Raw genomic sequence first — 12,833 nt, 5'->3', positions numbered from 1 at the left:
AAGTAAGAATTCTTCATTAAATGAAGTTACAATCTATATATATAAAAGCCTAAGCGACTGTTAAGGCAGAACGACCGGTCACTATGATGTGCACTGACCACCAGGGGGCAGATGCTTAACACAGGAGCTGCCCCTGATGGTCAGTGTGCTCCCACGGGGGGAGCGCCGCTCAGCCAGAAGCCAGGCTCACGGCTGGCGAGTGCAGCTGCAGCGGTGGGAGCCTCTCCTGACTCTGCGGCAGCACTACCGAGCCGCAGTAGCAGGAGCAGCAGGCCTGGATGAGCACAAGTGGCACAGCACCTGACCCCAGTTCAGGCTCCTCCCTGGCTACCTGCTGCTTGGCACACTGCTACATCCCCAAGGGATCCCAGACTGTGAGGAGAAAAGAAATTAATACCTGGGTGCATTAGAAGGAAACTACAAAAAAAAAAAAAAAAAGGCAGAGAACATCTTAAAAGTTGTCAGAAGAAAACCAGCAGTTGGATATCCCCCAAGGGGTCCCAGATTGCAAGAGGGTGCAGGCCGGGCTGAGGAACCTCCCATGCAAGAATTTTGTGCACTAGGCCTCTAGTGAAGTTATCAATGGGCACATTCATCTAAAAGAATAACACCCACACTACAATTCTATGAATCTCTTCTTTCAAAAAGATGAAAGTAGACTATATTCTCTGAGATATGAAATTACTGAGGCAATTTCCTGGCTTTGTCAAATAACAAAGTATGAAATACTTATTGCATATCTTTGTTTTTAGATTTCATCTCTTCAAATGCATTTTGCAACAACTATTCTCTAAAAGATATTTGAACCTTTAAAACTATTAGGCATAGATGAGAAAGGTCTTGGGAATTTGGGAGTGTAATTAATCAATATTCCTAGGTACTTAGTGTGAATTAGGAGTTTACACTACAAATTTTGTTGAACAAAGGTGGGTGTAAGAAGAGAAGGGAAAATTCCCTTGATTTAAAGACTGTATTCAGGAGAGATTACTGTTTTGGAGACACATGACCTTAGGCGCTGGTGACAATCTTTTTGATACATGAATTGTACAGGTATAGAGAGACAACTACCAAATCCATTATAAGGCTAAGTGGGATGAGCCTCTAAACCAAAGGTCTATAATTTTTTTCTATAAAAGGCCAGATACCAAATATTTTAAGCTTTTCAGGCCATATGATTTCCATTTCCACTATTCAATTCTGTCTTTATAGTGCAAAAAGAATCAGAGACAATGCTGAAAACAAAAGGTTATGACTGTGTTCCAATAAGCTTTGTTTTTAAACACAGTGGACAGGATTTGGTCTACAAGTTATAGTTTGCTGACCACCTGCTCTAAATTCCCAACAACTTTTCTAAATGACAGTCCCACCTAAGGACATGCCCCAAGTCAAACTCTGACACTATATGTCTTTAAAAAAAAATCTTTATTATTGAAATATTACAGATGTCCCCCTCTTTTTCCCCATTGACCCCTTCTAGCCCACACCTGCCCCTTACCCCAGGCCTTCACCACGCTATTCTCTATGTTAATGGACACTATATATCTTTGCTGTCCATTTATCTTCCTCAACTTTCCACAGTCTCCTCCTTTTCTTGTTTTTTTTTTCTCCCTTCACTCTCACCATGAGTCTGGAATTCTCAGGCAGCCCATTCTCAGAAAGTAGATCATAATGAGGCATGATTATAAAATGGCTGTGAGGGGGTTGTTACATTCGGCAGAGGAAATACTTGGAGTGATTGCCTAACTCAGATATTATTATTGATAATAGTGGACTCACCATAGAGGAGCTAGTTGGAGGACCTCAAACATACCAGATGAGAAATAAGCTAATGGCTACTACTTGACTCACATAATGGTCACTTTTCTTATGACGCTTTTATATATAAACAATGAGGGTTCAGCTACTAAGCAAGTTATGCAATAGAGTTAAGTAGGTGTGTAGTTTTCTTGAAAATCCAGTCTAGCAATATTACTAGGAAAGGATGTCATTTGGCAATAAAAGGAAAACTGAAAAATTTCTTGTATCTTTCACTGTTAAGAAAAGAGCAAGAACTTTTTTAAAAAAATTATAATTTAATTATATATTAAGAGTCACTGTTTCCTCTATAAAATTATAGAACTAGTCTGATCCCACAAGGTAAAGGACAGGAATGTTAGCTGATGGCTGTAAGTGATCACATCCTGGTGACAACTGTAGGTAACTTTATGAGTTAGGAGGCCCACAGGAAACAAATGGCACACTCAAATTGGGTAACAAAGGAATTATTTATAAAGGTTATAAGTAGGGAAATCAGCAATATTAATATAACTCATTATTTAAATGGTGCCACTTTTGAAGGTAAAATGAAGCTTTATTAATAAATGTTGTCAGAACAATGGGTATAAACTGGATCTGGCCCAGCCAAGTTGTAATGTTTAGAATGGAACAGTGCCCCCAGGCTAGCAAGAAGAAGAAGAAGCTATTATCACCCTTACATGATAAAGAGACAAAGAAAGGAAAGGGTTGCCAGAACCAATGTAGCAAGTTCTAGAGGTCAGCGAACAGGGGTTGGGGCCTTCAGGAAAGAAAAGCATGCAAGCTAGGAAGAGCTAACACAAAAGGAGTGGGTGAATTAAAATCCCAATTTACTGTCCTCCTGCCTTCTGAACTCTTGCCAATATTTCCCATTGGCTGAACCCAACCAGAAACTGGAGGCTTATGGAGACTTTGATGCAGTCCTTATAGGTCAGCTTTCCTGGGGTACAAAGCAAGATAAGGATGGGTGGGAGAGTATATCTAGAGGAGAAAATAGAAGATACTTAATTTACAACTATGGTAACTATCCTTGCAAAAGTATCTAAAATTGGAACTATTTTTTAACTCTAACCTCTTCTACAACTCTTTTGAAACATTCTAAGAAAACTCAATACCTACCTTTTTCTTGCATAATTTTCTCCCTTTTTGTTTCCTATTAGATTGCAGAAAAACAGTAAAGCAAGCAAGATCTTTTACCTACAATTGGCTAAGGCTAAGACTGTTTCTTTACAGAGGAATGACTGCAAGCACTAGGCTTTTATGCATGTATTTAGTCTCCTTCACTCCCTGATCCATAGGCTGATTATGCAAGTATCACTGGCCTGAAAATGAAACAAAATAAAAGGTATGTTTTTCACATGTGTCATAGTTAACTCACTTCACTTTCTGGTCTACAAATCTCCCCAAAGAATCTTAGAGGATGTATGGAATTTGATGAATCAATGGTTCAGACCAACAGAAAGGCTGCTGAGTTCAAACGTACAATGCAAAATTAATGGGTCAAATAAATATGTGCTGCATTGACCTCACATTGACGCACTTCACATTATATAAATACTGTACCTGACTACAAAAAATGTAGGTAAAATTTCAAGAAAGAAAAAATGTTCACCCTTGCAAAGTGTAGCCCTTCCTTTTTGGATAAGTATACAAAAGCCAAGAGGTAGAGTGATTATATAATCAGCAATCTCTTTACTTCCAATCCTCCCCAAAAAACCACCCATCTGCTAGGGAAAGTCCATTGTTACACTTTCTAAAATATTACCAAGATAAGGTTGGCATCATCCATGTTTCTTACTCCGTAGAAGGAAATATCTTCCATTTCATCAAGAGGTTTCTCATTTTCTTTCTCAACCTACCTAGTACCCATTCCATTTTAAGTCCAAAGACTATGATTTAATACATTTTTAAAATATAGAATCTTTTTCCCCCTCCCAGTCAACTTCAATCTACTTAAATATTCATGACAGTTAAAAGAAGAGGAAGGAAGTGAATTTAAAAAGAGGGAGGGAGAAAATAAGGGAATGAAAAACCAAGGGAGCCATTACTTAAAAAAAATAAAAATATTAAGGAAATAAGTGAATGACAGATCTTTCTAGTTAGGGTAGGAGAAAAGAGAGTTGTGTCGTAGGTCATTTTCTGGTCCATTCCTGAGTGAGAGAATTGCATAAGCTCTGAGTAATCACAGTGATACAAATGATCTCACTTGAATTCTTGACCTAATCTAGGATTTCCCAAACTACACATGTAGGTACTGTTCACACCTTCAGCGTTTGAACAAATGAAGAGAGAGAAAATGGGAAGCTCTTTAGCCCATCACGAATTTTCAAAGCTGCCCTTAGCTGAATGGTTGCCACAGGCAAGGCATAAGTAGATTATAGAATGGTGGCAGCAAAAAGCCAAAAAAAGAAGTCTTCTTCTTTTAACAGGAGAGATTATTTTAATAGGAAATGATTTGCTACCTGGCAATGGTCTTAAAAGAAAGTTAATATACTTCAGTTTATTGAGTATCTTCAAGTATCTATTATTACATATAGCATATAAGACTAGGACCTATGGTGGCTATGATGATGACCACAGTCCTAAGAAAAAAATGGTTTCCCTAATAAACTTGTAGAGCCCATCTTATGTTCTTCTTTGCAATGACTGGAAGATCAGAACTCACTTTTGAGCTTGCCTTAATTCTCTAGTTCTTAATAATGTTCTCCTATGGCATCCCTTGTAACCGAGCCTCACCTTCTTTATTCTTTGTCCTTTATGTTGCCTCATCTTGACTGTTTTTTACCTTCTTGCACCAATGAAATTATTGCAAGTCACTTCAAATGTCTTTCGAAAAAGTAAACGGCTATTGAACAAATTCCTAAATTGCTTGCTTCTAAGGAAACTCACAATCTAATAAACAAAGAATAAAATATCTTTGAAATATTATGTAATGAATTGAGGTCATAAGAGGGAAGTCCAAGATAAATATATCTCAAAGGGAAATGTGGTCACAGCCAGGTAGGAGACCACTTTTGAGTAGATGGCTAGTGAAACGAGCATGGACTAACAGGAGAAAGTTAAAATCTGAGGGTGGGAAGGCTGAAAGAACAAAGATTAGGGCATATTTAGAGCATGTTTACCTTAAGTACAATTTGACAGAAGCCTAAAAGATTGGCGATAATGCTAGAAAGGCAGCATAAAGCAAGCATGTCAAACTCAAAGGCTAACACGGGCCAAATAAACAAGGTTTAAGCTTATGTGGGTCACAAAAAAACAAAAGCCTCAATTTTCATAGAAACGTAGGTTTATGTTGATAGAGACATGCTGAATAAGAAGGGCTGAAATAAATGAGTAATCATTAACATAAAATAATAGAACATTTTAATAAAAATTAATATTTTTTCTTGAACATTCACTTATCAGACACTGAAAAACTACACAAATTAATAAACGTAACACAAATAAACCTATTTTTCTCTTCTCCAAAAGGGAAATAGTTCCTGTTGTGCACACCAAATGACGTGGCCATTGGCTGCTAAAATATTCGCGGCTAGCATTAGTGGAGAGAAAGGGTGCGCCTACATGTAAGGTGGGTAAGGGAAATGAATGCAACACGATTGTAGTAATCAGTCAGCGAACATTGTAGTTCGTTATTAATATTTCTGTATAAAAGGATATTGTAAAAATTAAGCTATGAAGTTTTTATTAAAACGTTTCTTACATACTGTTATATTGGCTGGGCCACAAAAATATTCGTTGTGGGCCCCATGCAGCCAGCCTGTGAGTTTGACATGCTTGGCATGGAGCCAAGAGGGGAGAGATGATTGTAAATGGCAAGGCAACTGGGAGTCTACCAAGAGTTTTTAAGCAGAAACGTGATGTAATTGAAGTGATTTACGAGGTCACACAATTACAGATAAAGAAATAGGGGGTCCCAGGGACAAATGTTTAGCAGTGTGTTTAACAGTCGAAGAGCCATCCTCTAGAATGCCTGAGGAGGAGGCACCCGTCTGCCTCATCTCAAAGTTGCCATAGATGTAATGTTTTAAAGGAAGAAATAAAGAAAAGGAGGCAGCTCGGTTACACCCTAGAAAAATGGAAATAGAACCTCAGCCAGGGTGGCCTTTCTTCTGTTACTGCCCCACGAGCATATCTTCACCCAGGGGAGAGATCTGTGTCTTCATCTCCTGTCTGCCTGTCCAATGTCCAGGTGTCCACCAGGAACACCTCTAATGTCACAACGGATGAATCCGGTTGGGGCATTATCCCAAGACACCCTGAAAATTTGGTGATGGGGTCGGGGGCGCTTATTTACCAAAGGATGCTGCATGACATTAAACCCTAGACTTGGAGGATTCCAGAAGAGCCCACCTTTGAAGTCATGCGGTGAATCATAGGCTTTCCCTTACTGCTGCTAGCGCCACGACCTTTATCCTCAGTCCTTAACCAGAGAACTGGGTCCAGCTGTATTGGTACAGCTGCTGAGCGCCTTCTATGGAAAAAAAAAGTTCACTTCTGGCTCGAGTCCTAACCCCCAACACGGAGACTGTGCTTTTTTTCTCTTCTCTTGCCATCCCTCCTTTTGTTCCCAGGTGCCATGTGACCTGTGACATTTGCTAGGAACTCACGCGGGTCTCCCTGCCCTGGGAGCTCCGGTGACAACTGCTAAGAACTTCCCAAGGACCAGGGCTCTTTAGGCTCCGGAAAGAGGGCAAGGGGGAGGAGGGAGGAGAACTGGAAGTCAGGAAAGCCCGGTCGGCAGGAGGTCAAGCCCAGGAGAGCGTGATTAGTCCTGTAGCAGCCTGCTAGGAGGCGGGCTTTCTGTCCTTTTAACACTCTGCTGGAGTTGCCAGAGCCACAGGCGGCTCGGCATCCTCTCTGGCACTCTCCCTGACTCACTTCCCTGAATTTAAACTCTGCTTGGCTGCGTTAACAAGGGTTTGCCAGTGCAAATACGTGATCTCCATCTCGTGCCTTCCCCCCTTCCTAAAACAGGTGCGGGTGTTCAGGTCCCAACGTGGACCGGAGGCAAGGAAAGTTGTCTAGGCTTGCGGCGTGGGGCGCAGGGCGCTTGAACAGTGCAGCCTCTGGGATCGCGGCGCGCTGGACAGCACCTTCCCAGGGCGCGCGCCGCCGCTGCGCTCCGCTCGGCGCAATCTGGTCCCACTGCTTGAATCTAGCGTCCTGGCTCTTAGGTTTGGCCCGAGAGGTGAGACTGTGAAGGTGACTGGACCCCGGGGTTAGTGGTTTTAAATGTTCTTGACGCCTGTAGAAGTACTAGAGGAAAGCATAGCCCCTGAGGCGCTTCCCCCGCCATCCCCCACCCCGACCGCAAAAGGGTGCTTTGACCATCAGACTTTTCCCCACTCGTTTCAGCATTTTCTCGTTCCTGCCTCTAAGATTCTGGTCACTATTGCACATTTAATACATTCACATGGGAACTCGGTCCAAGCCTCAGGTTGCACCCACACTCAAAGCATCCCATGAAGTAAACACACGAGTTTTCTCAGTGGCCACAGAGGAGGGAAAGCAGTAGTTGAAATTGGCCAAAGGAAATGCTCAGTGTGTATGGCATGAACCCAATCCTCAGAGTGGATGCTGTTTGGGGGTATTTTTTCCATCAAGAAAGGGGCTTGTTGGAAATGGCCCTGTAGGAGAAAGGTGTGGGTATCTCCTTCTTAAAGCACATCCAGGCATATATCAAAGATTTAGGACAAAGATCAAAGGAGGAGAGGGAAATTCCTGCTGATTTCACTAAGGGTAAAATTCCATAGATTTGGCTAGTCCTATTTTTTTCTTTCATGTCATCAATTCAGAATTCTCTGAAGGAAGCAAATGACATCAAGGAAAATCATTGGCCTAGGAGAAAAGGGCCCGTAGGCGTTTAGGTATTATATATGTGGAGCCAAAAAGCTCTGGAGCATCAGGGAGACTCCAACCTAAGGCAACAGCATGGGTGAATATGGGCTTCTGTACACTGGGAATAAGAGGCAAAGAGTAGTTGGTGCCTGGGCCGTTGCCCCTAAGGCTGGCCTTGCAGACCTAGAGGCAATTCAGTGTGGGTGGAAAGAGTTTAATGTGAAACTGGGGTGGAACTGGGTTTTCAAATACATTGCCTGATGCCTTATTATTTGTTCTGTCAGTTTTTTTCAGGAAGATCTTCATTTTGCAACTGGTAGGGTTGGTGCTAACCAGCAATTTCACTGATTGTGACTTTGAGAAGATTAGAATGGATTACCTGAACATCATTTCTAAGGACCTGACGGTAAGTGAAGAAACCTTTTTAAAAACAATGTGTTTTCATCAGAAGAGTACACACATAGACACACACACACACACACCACAGTTTTACTTTCAAAAAAAAGAAAAATAATTTTGGGAAAAGATCATGACCCAGCATTATGTCAGAAATTTTTGCAAGTGATATTGAAATATATTTGCCTCTAAAATGACAACCTAGGAAGTGGCACACATTAAGTGTGTAGATGCTGATGCGGAGCAGATATTGATAGGTAACACATGACCCATCAGGGGTGTCTATACTGGGCTAAAGTGCTGCTCCGCTGGTGCAGGAAAGAAAAAAAAAGGTAAAAAAATAGGCTTGAGAAAGAAAAGGCTTGAGAAAAAGAGAGGAGTAAAAGAGGGAATTCTTGTGCGCTGAGACCTAACCAGTGAGGTTGCCCTTCAGGTCTGTCTAGCGTTCTAGATGCCTTGGGATGCCATTGTGGGATGAGGTGTGCTTCAGATTGTTTAGAACACAGTAGCAGTCATTTTCTTAATTATTCTAATTTCTGGATAGATCACGCATGTGTGAAATGCATGAACGGCTCGCTCTAGGACAGATGTGGGCATTCGGAAGTGACATATTGCTCTCCTGTGCAGCCCTGTATACAGGGTTACAGGTGTGCCTACGCTGGTGGGGAGGAGGCGTCTCCCTCCAGGACCAGGACCCATTGATACTGTTTCCGAGAGTAGAATCTTCAGAGCTGAAGGTTCCCACTTGTGTCACTACTTTGTCAATGACAAGAACCGATGCATAGAAAAGAAGTGCGGAAGTGGAAACTGCTTGCAGGGCATCTTTAAACCCTGGGAGCAACAGTGGGAGGGTTGGGGGGTTTCTCCTGTGAACACGTCTTTACCCTCTCGTCGGATGCTTTTTTCCTTCCTTCCAGTGTACCGACTGCGACGCCACCCTCCGCTGTGAAGATCAGGTGAGTAGCTGAACGGAGCTCCTGGCTCTCTCCAGAGGGGCACCAGGCATCCCGGGGAGGGGCGCCCAGCCGGAGGTAGAACCCCGGGCGGTAGTTGGGTTCCCAGGCGACACCGACTCCGCAAGGAGAACTGGGCTGCCGGAACTTCTGGGCTGGTGCCCAGCTGGGGACACCACTTCTGCTCCAATTTAGGGCGAGGAAGTCTCTCTCGAAACCGAGCGGGATTCCGGAAGAGACTCCCGGTCCCCCACACCCACGAAAGGGAAGGCAAATAGGAAACTGGGATCAGGGCACGACGTCAGGGGCACACCCCTCACCACCACCTCCCGGGCGGGCGGGTGGGGAGGGGCGGATGGGGTGCCTCCGCCTGCGGCGCCGCCTCCTGGCAGTCCCCCGGGTCCCGCGCCTCGGACGCGGCGAGCGGCAGCGCAGGTCCTCTCTCCTGCCGCGCCTTCTGCTACTCTCACGAGCCCCCACTTCCTCCCCCTCCGTGGGGTCTTTAGCCCACTCCTCACCCGGGTCCCATTGGCTGCGTCCCCCGCGCCTCCTTTCACTCATTTCTTACCAACTCTATTTCTTTGTTTTTTTATACCCCTACCCCCCACCCCGTGGCGTGTTCTCCTTTTCTCGTGAACGTCGCCGCTTGCGAGCAGCCGGATTGCCTCACTAAAATCGAGCGCCTTACCTTGCATCCTACCCCCGGCTGCAAGTCACTCCCCGAAGAATTAGCCAGCAGAACGGAAGCTACGCTCGAACGCTCTTGCCCAGGCTACTACCGAAAGCAGGTAAGCCAACGTAAAGCACTCTCGGTTTTTGTTGTGTGTTTTGTTTTGTTTTTTAATCTTGGCGCTAACCTTGAATTAAAGAGGCGCTATTCGTGCAGTGCAGAAGTCTGTGATTTTTATTCAGGTTCTCTCTTTTGGAGAGCAAATGAGCCAGAGCTGCAGGTTGTCAATTAGTCCTCGGTTGATACCGCGACCGAAACCCACTTATTTCTAGGATTCTGATTCTTCTTACAGAATTATGGTTCTAACCTTAGGCGAGTGTTGAGCCTCCAACATCAGAATGTCGCCTGGCTGCCTGAGCATGGGAGGTTATTGGCCAAAATGCCAATTCCCAGGGACCCAACCTAGACCTTCAAAATCACAGTCCCTGTGTATGGAAGGGCTTCTTATGAAATTTTTGCCCGTTCTACAATTTGAGCAGCATTACGTAGGCTTATCACTTAATAATTGTGCGTTCTTTCTTAAAATGATAAATCATACATCAAAGTTTTACCCTATGTTTCCTTAATTGCTTGTATGGGTGGTATTGCTGCCTCTTTACATAGTGGCTTTTGCATGTGCAGTTACATGCATTTGAATGAATGTGTAACTTTAAATATGGAAACAGTAGTACAGAGTTAGGAGCGGGAAGTCTAGAGACAGTCTTGCCTAACTTTGAATCTAGCCCCATAACTTTTAACAGTGAAAACCTGGATAAATTACTTAGCCTCTGTGTGCTCAATTTCTTCTGCAGAATGAGGATCATATTAACAGACCCCCATAGAGTGTTTATAAGGATTAAATGAGTCAATATTAGTAAAAGCACTTGGAATAGTGCCTGGCATGCAACTAGTACTCAGTAAGTATTTATTTCAGCATGGAAGTGAAGCAGAGGGTTTATCTTCTGGATGACAAATTTTAAAAAGACAAAGAGAAACAAGTGCAGAGATGTATGATCGCTGTCTATTAATCAATGGACTTTATCAGTCTGCACATTGAGTAGTCTGTATGGCCAAGGCTGTCACTTTTTTAGGGATTGGAGATTGAAGCCATAAGGTGAGTCTGGCTACATGTGAAAAACTGGTTTGGTTCTATGCCTTCTATCAAGGAGACTCTAGTAAATCTACTGATGGCCACAGTGAAGTTTATCCATATAAGGAGAGCATAGAGAACAGGCTAGGTCAAGTTCTGGATAGTAAGAAAGGGAGAGTCTGGAGTACTTTTTAAAAATTTATGATTTAGCAAATTTTAGATTGTAAGATTTTTGCTTATAACCTGGTAAACTTTCTTGACCCAAATACTGTGTATCTAGGAGGTCCAGTCAAAGTCACTACTCAAGAGTAATATAGATAGAGAAAAACAATAAAATATCATTGCAATCTTTTTTAAGTTTAGGCTGTCTTCAGAAAAACCTTCAGGTGTCTGTGGCACAACTCAGTGGTAGAAGGGACTGAAGGCAGGAGAATTTTGAATTATATCTGTAAAGAAGATGTAGATATGTCCTATTTTAGAGGAACTTACGATCTTGTCAAGGAGATCATGAAGTCATCGACTTATTCACTTGTTTACTTATTCAGTGTGTCCTATGTATAAAACATTCTGCTCAGCAGTGTGGGGAATACCCATGATGCAATAATGAATTTTAAAAAACCATTTAAGTGAGAGCCAAGTTAAATTAAACACACTGTGAAACACTAGAGTAGTTTCTAACAGAAAGGTCTGAGCAATCCCTGTAAAGGAGGTGGTGCTTGGCCTTGACGCATGAGTAAGTGGGTGGAAAAATGGGAGGGCATTCCTCTGTAGAAAGCACACAGGCCCAGACAGTAAGCAGGTGTTAGGAGAATACATTGAGAAATAGGTTTGCATAGAGAAGACAATGTAACCTGCCATTAAAGATAGTGACAATTTTAATTACTGATTCTCTTATTCCACAGAAAAATAATGCCCAGGCAATGAAGAAAAGAAAGAAAAGAGAAGACACAATAAAAGGATGCCAGAAAATAGTCTCAAACTTAATAGGATTGTGGCGTCGTTTCATGCGTCTTTAATGGAAACAAAGTGAACCTTCATTGAAGTCATATTTCACAGCAACAAAAAAATCATCCGTATTAGGTAGAGGGAATGTTAATTCTGTGACATTTAAAAGATCACTACTAATTATTTTTTTAATTACAGACGGGTTTCTTAACTTATTTTTGTAAGCTTTTATTGTTTAATATTGGTTTATAATGTGGGGGAGATACTACCCCTCAAATGTCAGGGAGACTTCAGTAGCATTGATGTCTGAGCCACTGGCTTTGTGATAGTAATTCTCAGCTGGAACTACATAGGCCTTACTCAAGAGAAGAATCTGAAAGTATAAGAGAAGGAGAACTTTTTCACTTCAAAAAGAAAAAAAGTTGAACTCAAGAGCAAATGAACCTCTGTTGAAAAGGCAGGCATTTCTTTCATACTAAAAATTTTCAAAAGAAGGAAATACATAGACGCAAAACGGTACACACAAAAAGCTGTACATATAGTGGAGAAATTTGAAAGAATTTCATATTAATATTGTGAAAATAGTTTAAGTTAAGTTTTAAAAATTATGTAACAGATAAGAGTGGTATATGCAAGCAGATCTTGAAGAAGTACATTTATTAAAGCTAAAATAATATATATTTTTAAACTTATGGAATACATTTTTAATTTATTGTATAAGCACTTTTTATTTTTTTATTAAATTTATTGGGGTGACATTGGTCAAAATGAACAGTAAGCACTTTTTTAAATGTACATATTGTTTTGTTATTGACATGATACATTTCTTAATAAAATAATTCTCAAATTCATTTCTTATGAATGTGTTATTTTATGTAGCTAGATGATTTTCACCTACACATTTTTCTGAGGGGCTTCACTCTTCTGCAACTCTTTCCTTCCCCTGATCCTTCAAGCCCATTGACCACTTCCCTCCTGCCCTGTGCTGCTATAGAGAGAATATTAGGCAATAGATAAGTGTCATCAGGATACTTTCCAACAATTCTTTTCTTAAATCAAATCTCTAGTCTTTCCTTGTTTCCCAGGTGGACTTCACCACACCTGG

The 12,833-nt window shown here is 41.9% G+C and overlaps 1 protein-coding gene across 1 annotated transcript; it reads left to right on the top strand.

Moving 5' to 3' along the window:
• Positions 1-7,891: 7,891 nt before the first annotated feature.
• On the top strand, positions 7,892-12,579 carry TSLP (thymic stromal lymphopoietin; the record flags this gene model as incomplete). Its single annotated transcript, XM_059695084.1, has 4 exons — positions 7,892-8,041; positions 8,949-8,987; positions 9,641-9,772; positions 11,686-12,579. Coding segments are annotated over 4 exons (435 nt in total), but the record flags the coding sequence as incomplete, so codon positions are not given.
• Positions 12,580-12,833: the final 254 nt, after the last annotated feature.

This window comes from Myotis daubentonii, chromosome 4 (assembly GCF_963259705.1).
Source record: "Myotis daubentonii chromosome 4, mMyoDau2.1, whole genome shotgun sequence".
NCBI classification, from domain to species: Eukaryota; Metazoa; Chordata; class Mammalia; order Chiroptera; family Vespertilionidae; genus Myotis; species Myotis daubentonii.
The sequence above is the reverse complement of the archived record's forward strand: the minus strand, read 5'-3'. Positions and strand labels throughout refer to the sequence as shown.